General features: G+C 46.6%; 1 protein-coding gene across 1 annotated transcript; it reads left to right on the top strand.

Annotated features, from left to right (window-relative positions):
• Window positions 1-410: 410 nt before the first annotated feature.
• Window positions 411-26,962, top strand: TGME49_288050 (intraflagellar transport protein 172, putative; the record flags this gene model as incomplete). Its single annotated transcript, XM_018782021.1, has 33 exons — window positions 411-459; window positions 3,202-3,454; window positions 3,868-3,993; window positions 4,325-4,424; window positions 4,562-4,666; window positions 6,078-6,320; window positions 6,644-6,692; window positions 7,497-7,520; window positions 7,837-7,857; window positions 8,129-8,290; window positions 9,205-9,251; window positions 9,921-10,198; window positions 10,877-10,975; window positions 11,376-11,469; window positions 11,953-12,197; window positions 13,315-13,423; window positions 13,893-14,108; window positions 14,549-14,614; window positions 15,271-15,357; window positions 16,094-16,200; window positions 16,855-16,943; window positions 17,363-17,526; window positions 18,043-18,258; window positions 18,787-18,894; window positions 19,396-19,587; window positions 20,205-20,312; window positions 20,975-21,118; window positions 22,019-22,273; window positions 22,766-23,157; window positions 24,016-24,114; window positions 25,010-25,126; window positions 25,741-25,824; window positions 26,740-26,962. 33 exons carry the CDS (start codon window positions 411-413, stop codon window positions 26,960-26,962), a joined length of 4,671 nt encoding a protein of 1,556 aa, XP_018636345.1.

The following is a 26,962-nucleotide window of genomic DNA, read 5'->3' as shown; positions in this document are numbered from 1 at the left end:
GAGAGGAGCGAGAGTTGACAGGAAAAATCTTGAAGACAAGATGCTTTGGCAGAGCAGTCGCATGCATGCAAGCTGACGAGACTCCAGTGGTGAGAGGGAGATACTTCTTGGGGTATTGTCTCTTCTCAGAAGAAAGAGGATGTAGAAACAAAGGCGGGGAAAGATTGGTTCTTGAGGCAGAGGAAACCTATCAACGAGATGATGGGGAAAACGCAGGTGAATCAAAGCATGCATGTGGCGACGACGGCCAGGCACAGAGACCACGCTGAAAATCCAAGGTGACATCGAAAGACCCACGCTGGAGAAAAAGACGCAAGATTTGCCTATCTGGCAAAAAAGAGGACGAAAAAGCCGGCGTATACGCTTCAAAGAGCAGTGGAAATGTTTCTGTATCGAAGGAGATCTCCGATATGCTGATTGACCTCCGAGAAAAAGCTGCTGGGCAATCTTTCAACGACGGTGAGTTGAGACTTCATTTCGATTCAACGGCACGCTGTTTCCGATATTTCCCAAAACTCTTAGCACGAATCGTGTTCGCGTGTGTCTCTATCGTGTTTTTACACGGTGAAAAAAGCGAGAACGGAAGTGTCAACTAGGCGGTGGTGTCGTGCTGGACAGAAGAACACTATCGGAAGACCCGCGAGAGGAACACTGAAGGTACCGTTCCGTGTCAAGGTGACTTTGAAAGTAGAATGACGAGGCGGTTAAACGGAACGACGAATGGCATGTCATCTCTAGAACGCAGAAGCAAGCTCGGGAACGAGAGCAGTCTGCGGCAACCGTTTTCACATTCGTTGCTTTCTGCACAAAGACGGAATCGCCTCCACAAGTCAGACACGCTGTACAAAACCAGGAGTGACGACACACTCGCCTGACGGTTAACATTTGGGGATATATGATATGTATGACGTTTACCCATAGAAAGAAAAATATGTGTGAAATTATTGTTCAGTTTCACCCTCTTTTTACGCCTCTTTCGTTTTCTTGGTTGTGTAGTAGCTTTCAGTGGTGTCGATCCGCAGGTACTAATTTATGTAGCAGCCATCACGCTGAATGAGATCGAGAGTAACGGGCAGACAGAAGGCAAGACTTCAAACAAGAGAAACATGTCTGCGAGATGTCTCATAGGAATTATCTCGATCCCTTGCAGTCTCAGTTTCAGCATGGACGTTCCACCCGCACACTTGAGTGTCGCTCAGCAGCGTGGCAAATGTGGCAGCGAGTTTTGCGAACTGCCCAGAAAGTCCTTTTCTCTCAGTTACGCTCAAGGTTGTGCACTTCTCAAAACGTCTTCCTTGCTTGTGACTCGAAGGGGCGGTCGTCGCCTGTCGCCATCTAAGTCTGTTGGAATTCCCCTGCGAGGCGATACTGAGCGTAGTGCTCCAAGAAAAAGTGTAGATCAGGCAGCAAGGCATTCTGCTGTTTCAGTCCCTCTGGTCAGGGCGAAAAACCAACGTTGGTGGCCGATCTGCGAACTGATACAGTTGTTTGTTTGACCTCCTGAGGAAGCATGCACAGGCGTGGATAACGGACCGGTGAACAAATGCTGCTTCTGTCTCCATGCAGAAAGGTAGAAATTCTTCCCGTCTCTCTGTAATTTTCCTTCACATCTCTGCAGCAGACAGTTTGGTGCGAAATCTATTTTGGTTCTCAGTTGATATCAGGAGGTGTCGGAAGGCGCTATGCCCAATCCAATCCTGGCAAGGTGACGGGCAAATCTGGTACGCACTGAAAGGATTACGAGAAATTCCTTTTGTGAGACAAACAAGGTGCACACCTGCACAAGTGAGAAATGCGTAGTCACATTTGCGAAGATCACGCAACATCGTGGTCCGGAATGGAGAAAGAAAGAGCTGGATTGTTTTGCGTGGGCGGTGTGCTAAACCTTCTAAGCAAATCTGAACGAGTGCAAGATGCAGCATTTTGGCAATGCTGCAGACGCCAACAGCTCAAACGAGCATTCGTTGATCCCGCACGCCACAGTTGTGGCCCACCGTTAAAGCACACGGACAGTCTCAGTTTCTTCCAAACATCGCAATGGTTACATTTTAATGCTGAGTTATTGAAGATCGTGGAAAACCAAGCCGTCTCGGCTTGTACAAGGGCTGCAGACGGCGAGCGCGAATTATCATAGCGTCAGCGGGGCCCCCTACAACGCAACCCACAAGAAAAAGCTACTTGGAAGCCAAAGTTGCCGTTCGAATCTTACTGGACGAGCTTCTATCCATCAAAGTCAGGAGCCATTGCACGTAAACGCCCCAAGGCGGTTAAGTTACGGGACACCAGAAGGCGACGCAGTCTTAGGTCCGCCGGCACCCCAGCACGCGAGTTGGAAAAGTGGAGCAATACAAGCGAACACAGAAGGGGTACACGCTTCATGAGCTAAAATACCGCAGTTTCTAGGGATGTCTGTCTTTGAGCAGGTTTTGCCACCAAAGCAGTGAACGGTGGCAGAACTTGTGCGCCCGTTTGCTCGAAGTTTCTGTGCAGGTGTAATCTATTTCCCCGGAAACGCCTCACGGTTTCCACGCACAGATGGCATCTGCTCTTTAATGGGTGTCGTGCTTCTTAAACTTTTTTTCGGTTCGAAGAATGCAAACAGCTGAGTCAACTCATTTGGCAAGGTAACGATAAACGCGCCCTGCCCAGTCTCGGCACACGATGAGGCTACAACGATCAGGAACAGTATTATTGCAGCCTTCTGCATGCGACCGGAATTCGGTCTGCACTTTGGCTTGGTCTTCAAATGGAAGTCGAATGGCAGCCGCTCTTGCGGCGGATCGTGTCGTCCATTTATTCGACGCTCGAGGAAGCAAAGTCGATCGATTTGACACACGTCCTGCAGACAAAGCTGCGACAAACGCGCACTGTGTGACCGGTAAACGTAGATGGAAATCCTCCTCAAAACAGTGCGCTCAATCAAGCAAAAAGGTGGCTATTTAAACCTATAGACGGCTACATGTATGCAATACCATATATATATATATATAGAGAGAGAGAGAGATGCGTGTATCTGCACGAACTAATGATTTCGAATGCGAGGAAATGCCGATGATGCAGGTGGCGTTTTCAATCAACAAACATGAGCAAACCTCGCTGGGAGGTTTTCCACCCCCTGAACAGCCCGAAGCGCGACGTCCGGCTGTGCAGTGACATTGTGAATCGTGTCATGCGCTGGAGTTCACGTTTACTCTGTTTCAGCGCTAGCGCTCAGTCCAGATGCGAGCCGCGTGGCCGTCGCCCAATCAGACAACATGGTTGTCGTTTACCATCTGGGACTGGCGAAGACAGACAAAAAGGTGGTTTACCGGAAGTTCCCAACTACTGCTCCCGTCGCCAGCGTCTTGTGGCCTTCCGACGTCGCCGACACGTTCTTCTACGGTCAAATCGACGGACGAGTTCGCGTGGCGCACGTCGATCTAAACAAAGCAGGCACTCTCTTTGACAGAAAAAGGTAGGCGGACCCTCGTACTTCCTCCAGGAATTTGCTCGTGAGACGGATGGAAACCAGCAAGCAAACGTCCCGAGAAAGTGTATCGTTCCGGGGCAGACTTTAGGTTCGATTGAAAGGAAAACGCACGCGCGTCGCGATTTAGGGAAAGACGTGATTCCGACAATGCTATGAAACTATAGGGAGGCGGATATGTGGCACAGTCGGTTCGCAAGCAGTGTTCCCACAACCCGTAGGAAACCACACGAATCGTAGTTTCCCTCAAGAGCGTGAGCGAGGTGGAATTATCGAGCCTTCCCCTGTTCTACACTTGGTCGCTCTCTCGGTTCGCTGGCATATGGCAAGTAGCGCACTTGTATCTTTACTGGCTTCTGTCTTGCCTGAGAAAGGAAAACGCTGTTGTATTCTTCTGACAGTCCACTAATCTGCTTCGACTGCGAGAGGTCGGGGACGCTCCTCGCTACGGGGCATGCAGACGGATCGATTCAACTATGTTCTATGAACGCCTCTACAAGTCGCGCTACAACGAGGGAAGTATACAGGTATGTTTACAGCCTAATGCCCTCTAATAGCGAATACCTAAGCAGCAGCACACCGCGTTTCGCGTTTCTTTCTGCTTCGTTTTCCATCCTCTTCACACTCGCGTAGCCCGCAGCTGTTTGTCATTCCATGTTAATTTCCCTTTGTGAGATCCACTCTATTATTTTCGTTCTTCTGTCGATTCTTCTGTTTCTTCGTCGCTGCTTCCCCTCATTCACAGAAGGTGTCTGCCTCGTGCTGTTTCGATCTCGTTTCCTGCTCCACAACCGAACACGTTGGAAATACGTGACACTCACGTTTCTCGGTCTTGTCGAATGCTGGGTTTGCCTGCAGATTCCCCGTTTCTGTCACAGCAATCAGCTGTACGGCTGCCTGCGTTGCAGCAGCTGCTCAAACAACCGAAATTGCGCTGATCAACCGCGAAGGAAATCTTGTAAGTGTGATGGTGGGATGGACTTAGCAAGGTAGTGACGTATCCCCAGATGGAGAGAAGTAAAGTGCTCGGACGGTTGCGTATCTGAAACATCCAGAGAAACCACCAATTTGCTCCTTGTGCGGATGTGCGTACAGATGCAGCTCATTGACTTTCGTTCGATGTCACCATTCTCCAAAGAAATTTCGTCTCTCGCTTTCCACCCGAGTGGCAGCTGCCTGGCTGTCGCTGCACGAGAGCACGTACATATCTTTGGCCCAATTCCGGCTGGACCAGCTGAGCATCTATCCCCTAAAGAATTCGAGGTAGTCTATTCTTCCAAAGTGCCTTCATTCTAATTTTGTGGTGGCGAAACGACGGTCGCAACGCTATCCTAACACTGTAAATGGTTCTGAGGGTTCCTACTGTTGCTAGTTGAACACAGGTTACTTATTTCTTTGTATCAATCTATTTTGGTTGTTCGAGAGTCGCTTTCTCAAGAACGTGCCGGCAATTATCTCCTAGATATGAGTATGTATAAGCTTTTTCTGGCGAGTATATGCCACGACGCGGACGGCGTTTAGAGGTTTCAATGTCGAATTACTACATAATCCGTACAACGTCAGCATTAAGAACATACGGATCACTGCTAGAGCCTGTACGGTAATTTTCACATGATTAGCAGACGTTGTCTCTCTACAGTTGATACGCACCACAGAATCCAACGCGAGCACTCTGACAGAGAGTGCAGTGCATATGGAGTCTCCTTAGCCCACGAAAGAGTGCACTCGATACAACAACTCATTCGAGAACTATTTCGCCAGTCGAACAGCACGTATATATATATATATATGTAGTTAGATAGATATACTGGTGAATTTCAACATTCGGAACACGAAGGCTAGATAATGACACCAACTCGTGTCTCTCCGCATCGGTTTTCTCACGAAATTGCTTTACAGAATGCCCTGCCGCTTGCAGATTTTTTCTGCGTCTACTGGGTCCGTCGATTCTCGTCTGTCAGAATCGTAATTTTTTCATCACTTGCCGCTGTGTACTTAAAGTGTTTCATAATTAGACACATTGCTTCCAACATCTTTTTATGGTAGGTGGAAGCAGTCTCGGAGACCATATCAGACCCTGTACATCTCGCAGGATGCCACGGCGTCTCAGCTTGTCGCTGGACTCCAGAGGGAACAGAGCTCGTAGCTGGCACCCACCGAGGATCCATCGAGCGTTTGGTGGCTTTTACAAGGAAAGCACGTTGGGGGCAAACTTTCGAATTCACTTTTTTCTCACCTTCGAAAGTACGTTGTTTATGTCAGTGCGCCATCGACACCCAAGTGCGTACCTCGAAGAGCAAGGAACGAACGGCGCGCATGAAAAAAACCGATAACGCACACAGACATCCAGCAATCACAGGTGTTGAGAAAAGCCTCGCCACGCGACCCTAACTCTACACACATACGTAGAAATTGTGCCTACAAAACTTTGCAACTCCACATTTCTGTATGTATGACTGGAGGTGTGTATATATGCTGTGTGTGTTGCTAGATTTGAAGTAGTGTATTATACGTCGTGACAGGAGTGCGTTTTTACGCATGTTTTGGATCTGTAAAGGAAAAAAGACGCCGAACTTCAGCTGCACGCGTTTTTGAGGACATCCCTACTCAGGTCCGAGCCGATCGACTGTCGGATGGAAAATCAATCACGCTCGAAGCTGCGAACGAGAATGGAGATGCACTCAAAATCACTGAGTTTGTCGTCTACGAGAATCGCTTTCTTGTCGCCTACACAACAGACAAGCAGTTGATTTTGGCGGATGTTGAACAACAGAAAGTATCAACGATCACGCCCACATGGGCAGGTTCCACAAGGTTTGTCTTTGATTCTCAAGGTGTCTGCCTCGCCCACCACGTAAGTTCACAAGCTCTTGGAACATAGCCGACGAATGCGACTGTATACAGATACCTTCCGTGATATGCCTAAAACCACACACTGTCCACATGTATGCGCATATCTGCATATTGTATGTTTATATATATATATATATATATATATATATATATATATGGTACGGCAAGTAGGCGTAGGTATCCGTGAGCACATCAGCAGGCGACCATGCACTTATTTATATGCGTGGGTATGCGGGTATTTCGGATTTTCATTGACAATGCAAGTCTTTATCGAGGGGTTTTTATGAATGTGTGTGTTGGAGTCCTTCCATCTTTTGCGTCTAGAAAGAAGACACTGTTGCCGTGGTGGTCTTGGGAGATTCAGAGATCGCAGGTAAGGCATAGAAAACGAGCCTTCAGAGCAGCGATGGCTTTGTAGCCTCGCCATTGTTAGAAGAAACATACAGACATTCATGCTACAACTCAACAATGAACTTCATACGGCTCCACGATAATTGCCTCAAAACACTCCTGTCTCTGCGTGAGACGTTGGACTTCATATATAAGTATATATATGTTGGGATTCACAGTGATGTGGACACAAGTGCGTGCATCAAGAAAACGCATCTGTTACCAATCTACCTGACCGATTTTGCCCGTTCTTTCCCCGCACGGCTGTTTCACGCTAGGTTGTTTCCGGACAAGACACTTTTTGAAAGACCGAGTTGCCGTTAAATGCATACTAACGCGAGTAAGTGAACGCGTCAGAAGAGTCGAAATAATTCCTTTCCCGTTGACGAACTACTTTCTTTTTCAAGCGACACTCCTAGGCTGTTTGTGGACGTCTCCCCAATTCCCTCGGAATTCAGGATTCGACGAAGGTCAAACTCCTTGTTGCTTATCTTCTTTCGCCTTCGAGGATCCAGTGAGTAGCCACCTGGAAAAAGCACTGGAGCGACACCGCAGATGCGGGGCAGGCAAATCTCCCTCTTATTTCTCTGAAGCGTAACCGCCTGTGTAATTCTTTCGAGTGCTTCCGAACTCTGCTTTTCTTTCAAGACTTCGAACGGCACCATTAAAGACAGCACGTGACCTACAGTGTCTTGATGCATTCCCCAGACCTGCCTGAGGACTGGCAACCTCGTGAGCGCATACCTCTGCGAGTTGCCGCTGTCCATATGAAATACATGGCTTGTAGGGAACATGTTTTTCTGGTGGATAGGTACGCTTGCCGCGCTTGTTGGGGTGAGGCACTTGCACGATCAGAGAGCGCCGGCAAACACTATGCATACATGCAGAGGTTTGAAGGACTCTTTTTCTGTCGTGCTCTCTTCTGTCGAACTCTACGTTGTAGAATTCTTGACCTCTCCTGCAAGAATGGAAAAGACAGAACTGTGGGAGATCTCGAATGTCATTCGGCGGTGAAGTGGGTCAAGTTGACGGAACGGTAAGACCTCGCAAGAGGGGCGACTTTGTTGGCAATGCCCATTCGGAACGAAAATTCAAAAGCATTTTGGTGTCGTTGATGCTTTTCACAGTCTCACAAAGATTCAGTCTGGGTGAGTGTGAAAGCTTTCTTTTGCTCCCCCTTGCTGGTCGATGCCGTCGCGCGGATGGACCTGAATTTCCAGAGTGCTACACAGGCCTGTAGGTAGCAGTCTGCGTTTTGGATTGCTAGTCACCCGTCCTCTCCACGCATACATAAGGGTGGAGAGACCGACACCAAGGCGGAAGCACCTAGTTCCATTGTCGCCTCTGTGAACGTAGAATCTCTAGAAAATGGCCGTGGAGTAGCACTTCGTTTTCGTGTGGACTGGCGTTTGTGGGCAGGGGAGAGAAACTTGCGTGGAGAGACTCATCACGAAATCTCCAACTGTGGGACGTTGCAACCAGGACAGCTACTCTCTTGCTTCATGACTGTACAGCTGCCGAGTTTCTGCCAGGAACAGATGCTCTTCTCGGGCAACAGAACTTTTCTTCTCTCCATTTGTGGTAAGACCAGAAGACAGAAATTATCAGCATAATAGCGATTCGCATGCGCTGAACATCGAAGACGCTCCGTGCAACTCTGACCGCGAACGATCAGCAGCTTCTCCAGCGACAGAATGTGATGCTTTGCCTTCTCACCTCCGCTGACCAGTAAATTCGAAGGCCATGGATAGACCCCGTGTATTGTATTCATTCCATTATAAGCAGATAGTGTCACCACCGTCTTCACACAATGTGAGCGCTGAGAACGTAAAGATCACCCGCAGGCCTCACACTATACGCAGAGCCTCTTCAAATGATGCTCCGCCATCCTGGACTGTGTAACTGAAAGTTAAAAAGGCAGAGCAGACACTGTTTTCCATCAAAGTGAACCACGGCTGTGGACAAACGAAGAGGGAAGTCGATTGCTTTCTCGGCATCCCATGATTTTATCATTTAGGAACACAGAGTAGTCCCTGCTCACTATAGGTTCATAAGTACTTTACCGGTAAGATTCTACGTCAGCTTTCGTGTTGTGTACGTAACAACTCCACATCCTTTACCAGTTTCGTTGTGTTCATATCTGTGTTTACAATCTAAGCTGCTTCCCTTTGTGAGTAAAGGTGAATCCGAACTGTGCGTCTGGATCGGCTCGTCGATCGTTGAAGTGTCTCGACACCCCGAAAGAACCATCCTGCAGTGCCGGGTAACGCAGATCCACGAGCTGAGAGGGAGATGGTCAGTTTGATGATCTTACCTCACAGTTGGAGTAGTCTTCAGAGCCCATAAATACGAAGTGTCAACACTCGTAAAGAACGTGACTGTCTGTGCATCTCATAATTGGAGTCACATTGAGGAGACTGAGTGCTAGAACGCTAGAGGGAATCGGAAACTTGTTTTCGCATCTAGTGCATTCAACGACTGGGTCTGGTTGTCAGGTCGAGTGTACACCAACACTCTCAAGCAACACCTCTGCAAGCAGATGGTCAGCTTTTGAAAGTCATTTGTTGCAAAAATGGACAACATGAAGCTGTATTGAGGCGAACTGATGGCTCGATTTTTCACCAGAGCCTCGAAAGCACTGTCGTGCGTCTGGCTGCATGCACACGAGGGAAGGCCTATTCGCAGGTGAGGCACCGAGGACAGGAAAAATCATACGGAGAGCCTTTACTATCCATCGCATAACGGATGAAGTGGATACGTAACGCTTTTCAAGTACTCCCCTTCATGAAAACGAGACCGAGCACTATCCTTATCTTGACGCTCTTCAACCCCCAAACGCCCTTTTATCGAAGAAACAATATCTACATATACTTATACGTATATATATTCATACAGAAATATGGATATTTAAAGAAATAAACGCATATGTTTGAATATATATATATATATATATATATATATAGATCATATATGTGTATGTGTCTCGATGCATTCATAGAGAAAACATATTAGAGGGTTAGGAAGGAGCTGTGCATGCAGTTTGGTAAGTAGGCGAGCCTACGATACAGCAGGCGGTTAGACACACACGGAGTTTTGTGTCGCAGGATATGAGGAGTGAAGGAAATTGTAGAATGTAGAATGAAGCCAGCTGGACGCCAAGGATTCCTGCGACCGAGATAACAATGAGAGTCGGGGTATCTGATTTTCTCAGGCGGTTCAAATCCTGACAGACGTCGACGGGGCTTGGACTCAAGAGCTGAAGAACCACTGTCGCTCTGTCGCAGAGCACGCGCTCGCTGATGGCTTTCTGGACGTTGCGCAGTTTTGCTACGCCATTTTGGGAGATCTCGCTCGATCTCGGTTTCTGAGAAACGCCTCAAGGCCTGCAAAACACCCAGAGAAACGAGAGGAATCTCACGAAGAAGACCCATCTCAGGGACCTGGAGACACTCAGCGAGAAGCAGGGAAACCGTACCTGTTAAAAGCGAGGTAAAGCGGCGTGAGTCATTAACGCGTCCCCCGTTGAAAGGGAGAACTCGCTAGTCACGCAGGGTGCCTTCTTCTGCATGCACTGACACACCCACGAGCAAAAGGGAAAAAGTTCTGCCTCGGTGAAGTACTGCATCGAGACTTACACACACACAGGCGGAAGTTGGAGAAGTAGGAGAGATACCTTCTTTTCACGATGCACATTTGGAAGAGAAGCGCCGGTGTGCCGCCATGTCCTCACGGAAAGGCCTGTCCTGTCTGCGAAAGAGTCTCCTTGCTGTGTCGACCCCCGTTCGCTTGAAGGAAGGCGCCAGGAGAAGCCGGAGCACAGGCTTTAACGAGTCTCGAATTGCCTTCGGAAGCAAAGTCGCTACCCCGACAGATAGCTGTTCCTTGTATCGCCTGTCTGCGGCGAACTGTGCATCGACCGGCCGAGGGAAGGGTGGACTCACTGAAAAGTGAAATTGATTCTCGTAGTCAACTGCCACAAAACAGAACTTCGTCCCTTTGATTGAACGTTTGTTCTCTGACAGATCCACAGGTAGAGATCTGCACAGAAGCCTCAAGCCTTTGCATGTTGAGACAGAGATTCAGAAAGTGACGGTACTCGGAGGCATGCGAGACTCGTCGGGAAGAAGCACCGAAACGAGAGTGGATGTGCGTGTTCTCGACTCGCAGGCTCGCAGTCTTCAACAAACAATTCAGTGTGGCAGAAGCCATCCTTTCAGAGAACCACGACGTGGACGAAGCCATAGAAATGTATCGAAACTTGCACATGTAGGTTGGCGCATACTCAGCGAACTTTCAAATTTAGAACAATCATTTAACGACGGATCTTTGCCATAAGAACAAGCCCTCGTCTGTCTCTTAGATCGAACCACAGACCCAATGAAGACAGCCGTACATAATTGGATTGATGCAGATGCATGCGTATACACAGATACAAGAAGAGAAACGGACAGACACGCCCACAAATGTATGCACATACTTGGACCGGGGTATATATGTATGCAAATACACAAATATACACACCTATCACACATTCATATATATACATAACGATAAACATATATACACGTACATACAAGACGAATACACACATATACATATATATATATATATATATGTATATAAATATAGATAGGTATTTGTGAGTGGAAGTTGTCTTGATGTGCAGGTTCGACGCGAGTATCCGCCTCGCTGTGCGGGAGAATCGAGACGTGACGCAAATGAAAGTTCAGTTCCATCGATGGCTGATGGAGTCCGGGCAGGTGGAAAACTCACATGGACCGGAGGCATGTTTTTCGTCTGTTTTGACCGTTCGAGCGAAACGAGGTTGACGAGATCTAGAGCACACTACGAGAGAGAGAACCTGCGAAAGAATCTCTGAACCCCCTCGTCCTTCGACAGGGCGAGACAGAAATGAAATGTCACCCGACGCCATCCGTTTGTCTCGCCGTAGAACAGGCCTTTTACAGAAACGAAGAAGTGACCAAGGATCTTCTGCATGCGTCACCATGTGCACACCTCGACGCACAACTATACATACAGAGCAAACCTCTCAGTACATCTTCTCCACATCAAACATGTGTATGTATGAATGCTTATACCTCTCATATGTGGATATATTTATATGTATCCGAGTATTTTTCGTATATGCGTCGGCAAACATCCAACTCACGTATACGTGAACAAGTCGACAAATGGTACCTGTTCCTGCGTGCTTTTGTCGGGTGTCTGCGTTGCATGCACAGGAAGAGAAGGCGGGAGAAGCAGCTTTGCGAAATGGCAAAGACCCCGAACTGGCTGTAAAATGTTTCATGGACGGCGGCTTGCCGTTCAAGGCTGCGGGGGCAATCGCATCGAACGAGCAAGTTTCTTTTTCTCCAACTCTCCTCGCGAGCGTCGCTGCAGCTCTAAGTGCATGCAAACTGCACGAAAGAGCGGGGGACATCTTCCGGAGACTCGGCGACACAGAAAAAGCTGTTGCGGCCTATCGGTAGGTTTAAACCGCATGCAACGAAGTCGCCAGTCACCACGTCGAGTGTGAAACCATATACGTGTGCCTGGTTCTCGTGTGAAATCACCACAGGTTTGGCTACGAAGCCTTCTGAAGCTGCCTTGGAGTATGCGAGAAAACCATCACATACCCATCACTTGTACACAGTGTTTAGTGAACCACATTTTGAACATGAATGACAGTGTCCACTGGAAAACGAAAGTGAACTTTTAAGGTGTCACACACAAAGGGGATGCTCATCACATCGGTATGAAATGTGTGTTGCGCGAGCACGCACTCGTGCTCTTTGGCAAAAAAGACTTTGTGGGGAACAGCGGAAGAACGTCTTTGTCTAGCGTAGTCAATTTCCCCAAAAACCGAGACTGTAGAGCACCTACGGCATGCTGAATAAGACTCCTGTTACGTGAAGTACAGACAAGAACCGAGTCTTTAGGATGGATTCGGTTGGTCTAAGCGTGTGGTAACGATCCAGTAGGAAGGTCGAAGACAGTAGCTGCTCTACCATTTAAGCTGTATGCTCAGTATGTTATTTATGAAAGAGCGCGACATCGTTTGTGTTGTTCGCGTAATCTTTGGAGTACTGCCATCAGTCGTCTCAACAATGAAAGAAAACCACTGGTTTCTGCAAGCCGCCACCTTCTTGGACTGCTGAGTCGACGGCGAAAAGTCTTTGATTTCAAGAGGCTACCGAAATACCTCTGTTTCCTGTTCTTGCAGCGTAGACACAACCGCGTGGACGCAAGCAGTTGAATTACCTCTGCACATACGCATCACTGACATCTCTTTGCACGACTACGAGATGCACTACCGAAATACACACATCAATTCGAATGCTTGTAGTGTACAATTATGTATGCAAGGCGCAGTGGAGTAGCGATGTTACGAATCTGTCTCTAGGTTTTGAGGTTTCCTTATAAGAGTCTTCGAAGATCTGCTGCCCTCCTGAGGAATCAGCAGAAAACACACAAGACGTTTCTCGATTTGTCGAGTCTTCGAGTGTCGAGAGTTCCAGGTGCCCTCATGTTGCACGATTCTGTCAGCTGAAACAAGTCAGCAAAGACCCCAAGTTCTTCGAGTTTTTTCGCCTATTTTTCAGCAAAGGAGCTTCCTTCAAGAAGGCGGTGGAGCTCTCGCGAGAATTCCGGCCTGCTGCTGTCGCGGAAATTGAGGAAGAGTGGGGAGATTGGCTGCTAGAGAGACACGAGGTTCGAGAGACAAGTGCATGCAAACGAACCTATTGGGAAAGTGAAACATGGAGACGATTGGATCTGCTGGCAAAGGCAATCCACCTGTTGTCTGGCTGCTTCTGTGCATCGTTCGTCTCGTTTACTCGAATCACGCGGGTGCTTGCCGATTTACATTTTGTGATACACAAGCAAATTTGACATGTGTGGCAATGGAGCAGATGCACCGTGCAAGCGTCTCACCTTTGTGACCAGCCTGTATGTACGCGCGCCATCTCGTTCGTTTCCTCGCTGCAATACGTTTAAGGCTTTCTCCACCGAGGAAGCAGGACTTCCTCGAGGACATCCCCTGCACCCGCTACTTTGCTTGTTTCTCTTTATCTGCTCTCGTCCTAATCCCCACCGACCTCCGCCTCGTCAGACACTCTCTCAAATGCTTGTTTCTCCTCCACCATGGTGAGATGCGAATTGCATTCTAATGCTATTGCAGCCAGAGGCTGCGACACTCCACTTTGTCGAGGCTGGATGTACAAGGAAAGCTGTGCAAGCGTGTTTGAGAGCAAAGCAGTGGAAAAAAGCTTTCCACTTTCTTCAAGAACTGAGAACGAGAGAGGGTGAGGAAGCGGCGAGACCGTATCTCCTTGACTTGGCCGAAACGTTCACCGCAATTGGAAATCTATCGGAAGCCCAATGCTGCTTCGTCCAGGTAAGTCGTGACACATTTACAACAAGATGTCTAAATTGCATTTCGAGATCGCGTCCAGGGACTCCAAGGTCTTAAGGGATATAATACATATATATATATATATATATATATATATACATAAACATGTATGCATATATATATATATATATCCATATGTGCACAAATGTAGATCTGTAGATGTGTAGATAGGCACTAAGATTCATTGCTTGTTAATTCTAAGTGTTTGGATAGTGTGTACGACAGAGTTGAAAAGCCTCTTCTTTGCTGAGTCTTCTTCTTTGAACTGAAGTTATCGGTTTTCCTCCCTCTCTGAAGACCTGGGTTCTCCTCCTTCTTTGTGCAAATTTCTCCATCTGAAATGCATCTGTCGATTCGCGTCGTTTACTTGCGAAACGTTCCTTTTCTCAAGTGCAGAAGTGATGTTTTTTTCGCGCCTCCAGGCTGGCAGCTGCGGAAAGGCAGTCCGCGTCTATGTGGACGCTGGGCTCACAGATCGAGGCTTGCAGGTAAACAAAGAAGGTGGAGATCAAGACAGGGCAAGTGTCTTTCTCCGCGTTCCACTGACAGCTTAGAGAGCAAGAGAGAGGAACGCTTTTGCGGCGAAAAGCCGCGGCAATACATATCCATGAGCAGCGGGTGATTCCCCAACGCTGAGCTACAATCACAGCCATCATGTAGAAACCGAAGTACGCTCTATACTCATATATATACATAAGTATGCGTGAAGAGGAAGGTGCATATATATATATATATATATATTGAGTAGATTTATGCAGCTAGGTAGCTCGATCGATATGGAGACATGTTTCACATAGATGGAAACTTCAGTGTTTATCTACATCTGTATGCTTGCTCAGTTACATCTGCTGACATCCGTAGAGGCGCCTACGAGATAAATATATATATATATATATATATATATATATTTGAACGAAGAGGTGGTTACTTGTGGACAGGTAGACACCGTCATGCGGATACAAGTGTGTCTCCCCAACTACCATTAACAGTGACTAGATCTATGTCTAGTTATTCACATTTGTTTATGTACGCATACGCACCGCATGCGTACGTCTATACGCATGAAGGTGTGTTGACCAGGTGGTGAAAGCAGACTTCTTTTTCCTTGTCTTTTTGGTCAACGCTGTTGCGTACGATTCGTCAGCTAGCAGCCGAATATCTGTCGGAGGCAGAGCGCAAGACAGTCGTCGAGGAGATTGCACAATCACTTGAAGAAAAAGGAAAGCTGGTGGTAAAGCAGCGAGAAATCTTTTGCGTTCTCAACTCCCTATCTGTGAAGATCTCTTCATCTTATCACAACCCATGTACCCTGTAGTATATATATATATATATATATGGTGATGTGCTACTCTTTTGTGAGTGACCCAGACTCATCCAAGCAGCAGGTAAAAAGTTGCTGTAACTAGGTTCTACAGTCGCCTAGTCCTGTGAATTATGTTGCAACAGAGAACGAGAAAGGGTGGTGTTGCAGTCAATGTTTAAAGCTATCAACCTTCTTTTTCGTTTTCGCAAGAATCGCAAGTGTCTCCATCTTGTCTTTGTCCGCGGTTTCTCCAAAGTGCAAAACGGTTCAGTGTCGGCGGGAAAACGGACTTTTTTGTGCCGAGTTGAAGTTGAAGTGGCTGGCAACACAAAAAACTAAAATACCCATCCTCTGTAAGCGTTTCGCTTTGGCAAATACACATCATCATAAACAGAGAGTGTATACGTCCTGCACAAATATTTCAAGGCATGAAAAAAGAGCATCGGAGTATGTGTGTGTAGAACCTCTTTCTGAAGGATTGCATCCGAGCTACGGCTATGACTCTGTTTCTTCGACCATAGAGTGGAATTCAAGATCTGATCGAATCGTCTCGACCGCAAACGCCTTCAGAGTCTTTCGTGCTCTACTGTCGATGTAGAGGGGGACGCTGAAAGGCCGTTTCGTCCTCTGTTTTCGCTGTTGAAATCATGTTTGCTCGGTTTAGGAAGCAGAACAAGCGTACGCCTCCATTCACGAGTTTGACAAAATCATAGCCTTGCTCCGTCGACACGGACATATCGACGAAATGCTCCAACGCGTTTCTCTATATCGGTAAGTCTGTTTCTTCAGTCGGTTGCTGACGAGCATCTCTTTCTTTGTCAACTTCTCCATTTGTGTCGGTATTCGTTTCATGGCCTCTCCTTTTCAAGAGGGTTTCTTTCCACGGATCCCCTGGAACGAACCTAGTTGTTCGAATGCTTCTCTCTGCCTTCCGATCTGTTTCCTTGCATGCATTGCATTCACTCTGCTCTAAGATGCAAACATAAACAAGGTTCCTCTCAGAGAACTACCCTCACATTAGACTCGATGAAACTTCTGCTTGCGGCCAGAGCTGCTCATGTCGCGTGTTTGGTGCTTCCGTCAGAAGACAGAAACTCCTTCTCCCTATTTCTCCGTCTTCCACGCCATGGTTTCTCTGACAGTGAAAAGAGACCCGTCGTGCTATACCCAACAAAAATATATAAATATATATATATACATATATATATATATATGTATATGTATGTATAGGTATATGTGTTCATGTGTATGTTCAGATATCTTTCTAGTTGTGTACGAATATAGATGGGGATGCCGATTGCACACGCATGTAAATGTCTGTATATGGCGACATTATTGCGACCTCTTCGAATTCGTCTGTGAGCGTGTATCTCTGTTTACCTGCGTGAAAGAGACGCGGAAACGTGGATGTAGACTTTTTGTCAGACCAGAGCTGGTAGAAGAGACTCACAGAGAACTTGGGGAGGAGATGGAGGCGTCAGGGAACCTCGAGGCGGCCGAACAGCTTTACACTCGTAAGCATACGAGTCTTGCTTTGTGCATGAAGCTTGGACACAACCGAATCGCAGTGTAAGATCCCAGAGACTTGTTCTCTCTGTTTGTCTCGCCGTCGAGCTTTTCGATATGAATACAGGGAACCAGAAGCCGCGGAAACATGCATGCAAGATCGACTCCAGCAGCACATGCATGCATGCAATCATGCCAACAAACACACATGCATCTATCTAGATACTTCTATCTATAGAAACAGGTCCCTATATTTGTACGTACAGAGATGCATGCAGATCTGTGCATCAATCAGACTGCGTACTACATAAAGATATATATATATATATATATATATATATATATATATATATGTATATAAATACATGCTTGTATAAGTGTATCTGCATCCGTATGTATACTGGGATATTTCCCTGTTCCTGTTCAGGTGGCGGCCTGTGGAGGCTTGCCGTGGAGATGTACAGACAGCTGTGGAAGTGGAGCGACGCCGTACGAGTTGCCAGAGCAGAAGGCAAGGAAGCGTACAAGGAAGTAGTGAAACATCTTGCCCGACAGCTAGTCGCTGAAAAGGGGACTGCGGCGGCTTGTCAGGTGCTCGTGCAGGTAACAGAACACAAGATAAAGCTGCTTCGCTCCAGCTTGCCTGTGTACCTGAGAAAACGCAGTCATTCACCACTCACGAAAAGCCGAGGAAACCATCTGAAAGACAATTCGACGTCTACAAATAACGAACCTACAGAGACAGATGTCGCTTTCTTGACTTGGGGTACACTGGTGCTGGAGAATCCTTGTTCAGGCGTATACGCATGGATATATATATATATATATATATATATATATATATACATGCATGTTTACACATCATAACAAATATGCATATATATATCTATATCTATATCTATATATATATATATATATAGATATGTGTGAAGCTACAGGATGGCATATGTATTTATAGACAGAGAGAGAGAAGCGCAGGAGTAGGGGCGCATTGGTGTGAGTCTACTACGTAAACGAATGCGCAGGTATTCATGGAGACACAGATAGATTTAGATCTCGGCAAATCCCCGGTGTTCGTCCAGCTGGTGTTGCGGCCTGGGAGTTCAGAACGACCTTGCAGAGGATGCAGTCGAGCTGGCTCTGGACGCTGGGGACTTTTCTTTGTCCCTCAAAATCGCCGAAGAATCTGCAAAGCACATGCTGGAAACGGTGAACCTCAGACAAGCAGCCGAGAGCGAAGAAAAAGGAGATTTTTCTTCGGCAGAGCGACACTTTGTGCTGGCCGGCAAAGCGTCGGAGGCCATTGAGATGTACAGACACCTGGTGAGACAGAGCTGAGACTCTTGATAAAAGAAAGAAACCCCGCATTTCCGTCGTCTCTGCTTCGCGGTGTTACTTTCTCGCTGTTTCCTCGAAGATGTTCTCGGAGAAACTCTGCTCAGAGACATTTCGACGCCATGCCGATCTCAACGCAGAGGGAAAACGCTTCTAAATCTGTCGGATGACTGTCGAGACCCCCGAGAAAGTGACATGCAGCTGCGTACATATAGAGACACATATCCACGCATCCCGAGTTCGAGGCAGTTCACTTTCTTTATGCATCTGCATACACACATGTATATTTGTGCGCGTCTACGTCTATTCACACGCATACATCCGTTTAAAATGTGCATTTGAAAAAGTTTATATCTGCATACAGCTGCATCCGTATACGCTTCTGTGCAAGTGTATGTGTGTGATCGTTTGACGGAGCAAACGTATGTGTGAGGCGCAGACAGTAGACTGTTTTTCGAGGCGTTTTGAGGCCTACGACGCATCGGCTAAACATGCAGATTCTGACTTGTGCCGCAGAAAGACTGGAAATCAGCCATTCGCGTTGCTTCTGCCCACGCGCCTGACGCCGTTCCCGACATTCTCGTCTCCCAAGCAAGAGCTCTAGCAAACGAAGGCGGCATGAAAGTATGTTAATTCAGTTGCGGTGTTTTAAACGCGTTCAAGAGTTTCACCTTGCGAATAAAACATACGTCACAACGAAGACGCCAATGCACGTAAACCCATCTACACGTTTATATATATGTATATGTATTTATATATATATATATATATGCATGGAAGAATTGAAACCAGAAAGCGTATGGAAGCATATTGAGATAGAGGCACATAGCAGAATGTGTATGAAGAAGTATATATATATATATATATATATATGTATATATTTGTGTGCGTGCGTGCATAGATTTTGTTGTGTGAGCTTGTGGGTAAACTCGCGTATCGACATGTGAGCTTGTAGCTGGCGGGAGTTTTATATTTCTTACGTCAGCGTGTCTGAGTATCGCCTAAAAAAGAGTTTTTGCCTCGAGTCCGCGTCCCTTGGGAATTCGGTTCGCTTGTGTCGCTTTTTTCCACCACGGATACCGTGGTACGTATGCAGAGAGTCTGACGCTTCTGTTCTCTCCCCAGGAAGCAGAGGCGCTGTATGTCGAAGCTGGAAGAGCTGACTTGGCGGTGGCCATGTATCTATCGCATGGAATGAAGGTGGAAGCCGTCGCTGCCAGCAGAGAGCACTGCCCTCAGCTTCTGCCCGAACTCGTGAAGAAAACCTCCTGCGGAGGAGAGCCCAGAAATGCGGCAGAACTCATTGAACTCGCAAATGTGCGAATTTGTAAAGACGTCTGCGCCAACACAAACACACACACATACACAGAAAAAGGGTGCCTCAGCTCCTGACAAGAAACTGAGGAAACCGCGCAGCACGCTATACCTATATACATGCATATATATATATATATATATTGATATATACGAATGCATATGTAGAACACCTTGGATCCAGAGATATATCCTAAGAGGTCTCTAGATCTACTTTCACAAATAAATCGCAGCCGAGATGTTTCTGTGTGTTCTAGCCGTGGAGAACAGTCTAGATGCTACCAAATATGTAGAGAACTACCTAGACACCTTCGTGTGCCTACGATAATATATATATATATATATATATAATACTAGATACAGAAGTAGGAAGATAGATGCAGATATATATATATATATATATATATATATAACGATATAGCTATGTGTCGTGGTATCGAACGACATAGTTGATTTGACGTGCAGACCGAGATAAATATATATATATATATATATATATGTATATATATGTAGATGTGTGTATATTGATACCCAGAGATGCACAGTGGGAGACACCGTTTTGGGCGTTTGTAACTGAGACATATGGCGTTGTGTGAATCCTTTGTTCTCGATGTTTCTAGGCGTACGAAGCAGCAGGAGAAGTGGATGCTGCTATCGATATCTGCTGTCGAGCAAAGTCCTCGGTGGTGCCTGACAGTTTCCTCTTGAAGAAAATCTGGTTCACAGCTGTACGTACACATCGGAGTGCTGTAACATCGCATTCACGTTCCGGGCGCCTCCAAGAAACGAAATGCAGCTACACTCGATGGTCGCTGATGGCTAACGAGTCTCCAAATACAACACTCCCTCAAACTGATGCTCGCCTAGCGTACTTATATATATGCATATAAATGTATATATATATATATATATATATATATACGTATATACATATTTATGTATATGCATATGTATATATGTATATAAAATTATATTTTAATAAATATATGTATATCTAAAAGAGGAGGTGGAAAGGGCGACTATTGCGGCATGCATATCTGAATAAGAAAAAGCATGTGCGTATGCATCGACTATACTTCACAAAAAATAGTTGTAAGCAGTATTTGTGCGAAATGCATGCATAGCACGTCCTTAGCACGTATCGAAAAGAGCAACACAGAGTAGTCGCCATATATTCTTATATATATATATATATATATATATATATATTAATATACATAAATGCATCTCTATGTATAGTTGTATGATACAGAATTCGATATGTATATATATATATATATATATATATATATCCACATGTCGATGCTCCTGGCTTCGCATGTCGAATCGCGTCTCCGAGAGTGGCGGCGTTTGGTCGTCTGCATTGCTGAACGTGTATCTGTCGAGGCAGGTGAAGTTGGCCGAAGCTAAAGCAGCGCATCGTGTGAAAGAAGTCTCTGGCGAAGTAGCGAGGAAGACGTTGGACTTCTCCGGTCCTTCGCTCGAAGTCGCGAGGCTCTTCCACGCAGGCGGCTCCCCTTCTGAAGCCGTGAAAGTAAGCAAGTGTCACGCGCCCATGCACTTAATACAGCTCTCGCATGCATGCACCTGTTGAAGTCCTCGCATGCATGCACCTGTTGAAGTCCTCGCATGCATGCACCTGTTGAAGTCCTCGCATGCATGCACCTGTTGAAGTCCTCGCATGCATGCACCTGTTGAAGTCCTCGCATGCATGCACCTGTTGAAGTCCTCGCATGCATGCACCTGTCGACAAGGAATCACACGCGTGTTCACCGTGATTTTCCCACGCATGCATGTGTGTGAAAACCTTGGTAGGCGCATGGATATGCTGCAGTCTAGAGGATCATCGGTGCAGCAATGCTCGATTTTCGATGCTTTGTCTGTCTGCTCACATCGCCACCAATACTCGGCTTTCTTTGTCCACCCTTCAAACATGTGCGAAGCTTCCGTGACCCTGTTCACGTGCACCTGTATGTATACGATGGTAGACTAATATCTTCCCCCTGCAGGCATATACAGATGAATGCGCATATATATATATATATATATATATATATTTGTAGTAAATAGAGAGATAAGCGTCGTAGAGCTTAAAGACCTACAGATATGTAGCAGAATGATACAGCCTATACACAAGGTCGATGCAAGTCTCTCCCGAAAAGTTCAGAAGTTCGGCTTTGATTTACGACTGCTCAGACATGTGAAACAGATGCATGACGCCCTCCACCAAGTATGTGTGCTAGTTTTGCATCGGATACATGAGAAGCATGTGGAGATTGGCAATGGTACGTCTGTCGTCTTCTTTTGAAAAGAGATTCATGTCTTTTCACCGCATACACAAACGTCTGTTGCGTTCTTCTCGTGGACGTTGTGTCGGATGTTATCACTCTTCATCGTCCTGTGAACTTCTTTCGTTTCTTCTTGCCCGCTGCAGTGCCTGGTGGCATGCGAAGAGTGGGCGAAGGCTCGGGAAGTCGCCGCAGGAGTTCCGGACCTTGTTTCGTTCGTGGAAGAAGCTCACAGGCAAAAGTTGATTTCTTCGAGAGACCTTGAGGCCCTCCTTGCTCTGGGAGATACTTCATCAGTCACAGAAATCGCTGCTTCAGAGGGAGCTTGGAAAAACGTCCTGCTTGTGGCGCAGAAAAACGCACCTCAAACAGTACCCGAAATCCTCAACGCCTACTGCACGGTCAGAAGCCCACACTGTCAGTGTTTCTTTCAAAACAATCAACATCGTTCGCTCTTAACTCGCGTATGCACATAGGTATAGACGAATATGTTTAAACGCCAATCTCTGGTCCGTAAATCACTTTGTCAGTGTGCAACTATATGCAATATGTAAACACATATATCTAGAACATCATCAACGCAAATGACGCGTCTATTGGACATGAGCGAAGGGAGACCCCAAACGCGTGACTACCGATTTACACGCGGACAATACGAAACTCGACACCGAGCTCGCCACGAACACTAGTGCTGAGGTGTACGTAAGAAAGACGTAAGCCGCAAGGCAACGAAGTTGAGGAAGTATTTGTGTTTGCGGGGGATAACTTGGCACTGCTGTTTCGACCTAGTCGTCGACGCAGCCTGTGGCGTGGAAAGCAGTTTCTGGAGAAACGATCAGACGCAAAACTCCAACCGGACGTCTCCGTCACGCAAATGGTGAGTGTGTGGGCAGACGCTGCTTGGAGAAGGTCGAGAAGAAGAGGCGGCAGATGTCTTTCTCCAGTTCACAAACTCTCTCGACAGAGAGGAAAGCCTTGCGCTTTGCGGAGAGATTGCCCGATCCCTTTTCGCCGTGCAAGCAAAGGCGGAAGACAGAAGAAGGCACCTTCTCTCGGTGAAACGCCTGCTGCGGATGCGAGTCTCAGCAGAACGTGGAGACAACAAACCTCCAGAGCTCTGCATCGGAGCTGTGGCGAACGCGGCAGAACCAATTGAGGAAATCGAGAAACAAATGAGAAAATGCCTCCTCGTCTCTCACTATTTACTTGTGCTAGATACTGTAGAAAACCACAGTCAAGAAGGTCTGTCACAAACCGCTGCAAGAACTGCTGTTGCCCTTTTGAGGTAAATTGCTCGCCGTTTGTTTGGCAGGCGTAGTGACACCTGAAAATCGCTGGAAAAGGTGTTGAAAAGTTCGAATATCTGTGCAGAGATGATCCTCGAGCGCCTTTGACAATGTCTGGTGTGAGAAACATTTTCTGCTTTGTTTAGACGGGTCGGTTTCAGATGGATAAGACACTCGTGGCAGCATTAAGGTCCCGGCTTCAGCCCACGCGGTTCTACGCTCAAACGTTCATTCTTCTGTTTTTGTTTCATTCGCATTTTTGACAGCTCTTCAGTTACGTCGATGCCCACCATCATATATACGCATATATATATATATATATATATATATATATATATATATGAAGGTGCACAAGTGTGTACATGCAAATATACATATATATATATATATATACAGATATGTGTGAATACACATGGTTATCTATTCGGTAGCACTTCTGTCCTTGTATTGGCGTAGAAACGAAGTATGTGTTTCTGCGCTCTCACGATGGAGATCCTGCAAATTCATCGGGAAGCGATTCGATTGACAATACTGGGGACATCAACGTCAAGCCGCAGAGGGTAAACATGATTTCTTGTGCACTCTTAATTTTCCATCATTTCAGTCTCCAGCGAAGCCATGCAGCAAGTCCTTTGAGTCACGGGTGGACCCCATCCCCTTTCTGGGATTGCTACTTTCAGCTTTTGGAATTTCTCGAATTTCTTGAATCCCAGATGGTTCACATATTCCGCGTTTCACGTCCAGTTTGTCGAACTCGCACGCCATCCTGTCGAAGTCTCTGAGAAGATAGAAGGAACTCCAGGGCTCTCCCATCCTAAATGCACAATTCTCCCTCTTGCGTTAATTGCATTAATCAGATACGCAAAGGAAATCCGATCTGACGAAGCATTCTACCGTGCTGGGCAACTCTGCAAGAAAGCGGGGTGGACGGGCATGGCGTTCTTCTTCTGGAACCGGTGAGTCGCCGTCGGTGAATCCGGCTTATATTCGGAGGACGGGCTTCCGAGATTCCCGAGAACGTGTCTGGCTTGCGATCTGTGCAGATGTTTGTTGTGAAGAATGCGAGGAGATATCACTTCTCTGTTCATTCGGTTTGCGGAGTATAAATGTGGGCAAATAAGAAGAGTGAATGGAGATAATGTATTCCCCTTTTACGAAGGGTGCCTTTCACGGAGAGCCTGTTTTCACGGTTGTTCCTCTGGAACCAATCTACCGAGCGTTAGTCCAGGAAATGTTTACACTTTATTGGCAGGTATAGTGAGATACAGCAGGCCTGCAGAAAGGTGCATTTCATTTGTGTAGAATCAACAAGACGCAAACTGGCGACACCCACCACAGGGCTGCAGAGATTCTACTTGCGATACGAAAGAGAATTTCTGGAGATGCATTCTGAGGTGAATATATATAGGCGTTTTCTCAGATGTCTCCACTCATGCATAAATATATAGAGATAAACACATGGAGGTATAGATGCACAGACACAAAGATAATTCGTCAGGGCGGTCACACGAGTGTGAGGACATATTGCTCTTCATAATCTGTGAGTCTAATAGTAGATGCACAAAGGCACAAAGTTCTTGTCACTCTTAATACATATATATATATATATACATAAATATATATATATATATATATATGTATGTATGTATACACGTCTGGAGACATGTATATTTCGGCTGAGTAGCGAACAGTCCAGGATCCATCACATACTTCTATACATGATTCCTAGCTGCCCTATGAACATTACGGGACCTGGGCTGCAGGTGCAGAGAGATACAGGATCCTTCTTGACATACCGAACACCGAGTTCTGAAAGCGAACGTTATCTAGAATTTCATCATTTGTTTTCAGTTTTCTCGACATTGCGGACGCGATCGACGATGGCAGCAAGTCACTTCCCTCCGCCGACTTTGAGATTTCCGACATCCCCTCTCCAGAGGACCTTTGTGTGCCGGGCTCTCATTGCATGTAAGCAGACTGCATGCAGTCCTTGCGTTGTGAACCACACATTTCCGAAACCGCACTGTCAGCAGCATGCATGTGCTACAGCAGAGAAACCGAACGCCCCCTCCTGCGACGAGAGGTCGAGGCACCGTTTGAGATCTGGGCTGCTTTCCGCGGAGAAAGCGACCATCGAATCTCGGCTGAATTCGCGAGTGACAGTCAGAGGGGGACCCCGCTGGAAGATGAAGTTTGAGAGAGACAGAAGAGAAATAGTTTCGATTCCTATGCTTCTCAAAGTGTCGGAGCGCCTCTTCCTTTCACTTGTTTGCGGTTACCTCGCAGCAGAGGTGGAAACTTAAGTTCTCAGAGACGCCTCCTCACTGCCGTCTTCTCTCTTTACCCCCGAAAACTAAGTCTCGAGAACATGTGAGAAACCAGCGTTCAACTGCGCGTGTGCATCGAGAGGGAGAAGACATGCAGGCCTGCGCAAGGAGTGGAAGGCTACACTCTCTTTGATGAACCGGGGAGAACTCTGTATCTCCCTCTCGAGATCGAAACTGTTGTCTCAGAGATACGTTTTACCGAATCCATGTACAGGGTAGAAGAAACCATGCGTCTGCTATCTTTGTCCTTTCCAGGCCTAGCGCAGAAGTCGAGGAAACTCGAGAATGCGTCCTGGCGTGGAGCGTTGACAGATCTGTCTCTCCAGCTCTCAACAAAAGGTGAGAGTGGATTTCCCGGTCGCGGGCCTCTTCTGGGTCTTCCTCAAGTGTGAAATACACGATTACCCCCATTGCCGTCACGAATCAAGTCTACTTCCTTGCATGTGTGCGTCTCACGCATCCCCAATCTACACTCATATACGCGCACTGATATGTATAGATATACATGCATATATACATATATACATATATATGTACAGGTAGACTGAGATAGGTATACAATGGCGTATCACTTGGTACGGAGGAAAACAGATAGGGTGTCGCAGACTTGTCAGATGTTTTGAGTTTCCTTTCTACAAACAAGGCCGGAAAGTCAAAATGCGAGCGTTTTAGCAGGATAAGCAAGTGTATGACCTGTGGCAGAGATGATTATGAGAATTAACGTTTTCGCTGCTCCGCACGACTGGAGGAAATTCAGATCTCTCTGCACGCATGCAGTGTCTGGCCTCTCGAAGCCCTGCATTTACAAGGTACAGATTGTGTGTATAGATGTCTTCGCATCTTACTGGAGAGAAATTCGAAATTGCAGCACAATATGTGACACATGGATATATATATATATATATGTATATGTACGTCTATATATTCGTATATGCTTGCGAACATGGTGAGAGAGAGAAAGATGAGATATGCCCCAAGTACAGAGTGTGAACGTATGGAGGGATAACGATAAACGTTGGATACAAAAGAGAGTCTTTTTCAGATGGCAGAAGACGTTTAGAGGTCTCATTCCTTTCAGTTTCCCCTGTACACTGCATTCCTTTGAAGAAATGCAGAGGTGGAGAGTCAAGCACGCTTTGAAGGTATAAAAAGGCTTGAGTAGGACTCTGCCCTTGTACGTCTGTTTCACTGTTTCGGTTTTTGAAGGTGAGTCCTCCTCATGTCCTTTGTTCCTTTGTTTCTCACTTTGTTCAGATCCTGTCGAGCATGCGGCTTTTCGCGGTACGAGGCAACTCTGTCTTGCCCGAAGTGCCTTGAGACCGATGAGCAGTGCGTCGTTACAGGATATCCAGTAGAAAGAGACTCTGCTGTAAAATGCTCTTCGTGTCACAGTGCTGCAAATCGCACAGACTGGCATGCGTTTATCCGCCTCACGAAAAAATGTCCTTGGTGTGAAAGCCCCCAAGAAGTCAGGTGA

The sequence above is a fragment of the Toxoplasma gondii genome, chromosome IX (assembly GCF_000006565.2).
Source record: "Toxoplasma gondii ME49 chromosome IX, whole genome shotgun sequence".
In the NCBI taxonomy this organism is placed as follows: Eukaryota; Apicomplexa; class Conoidasida; order Eucoccidiorida; family Sarcocystidae; genus Toxoplasma; species Toxoplasma gondii.
The sequence above is the reverse complement of the archived record's forward strand: the minus strand, read 5'-3'. Positions and strand labels throughout refer to the sequence as shown.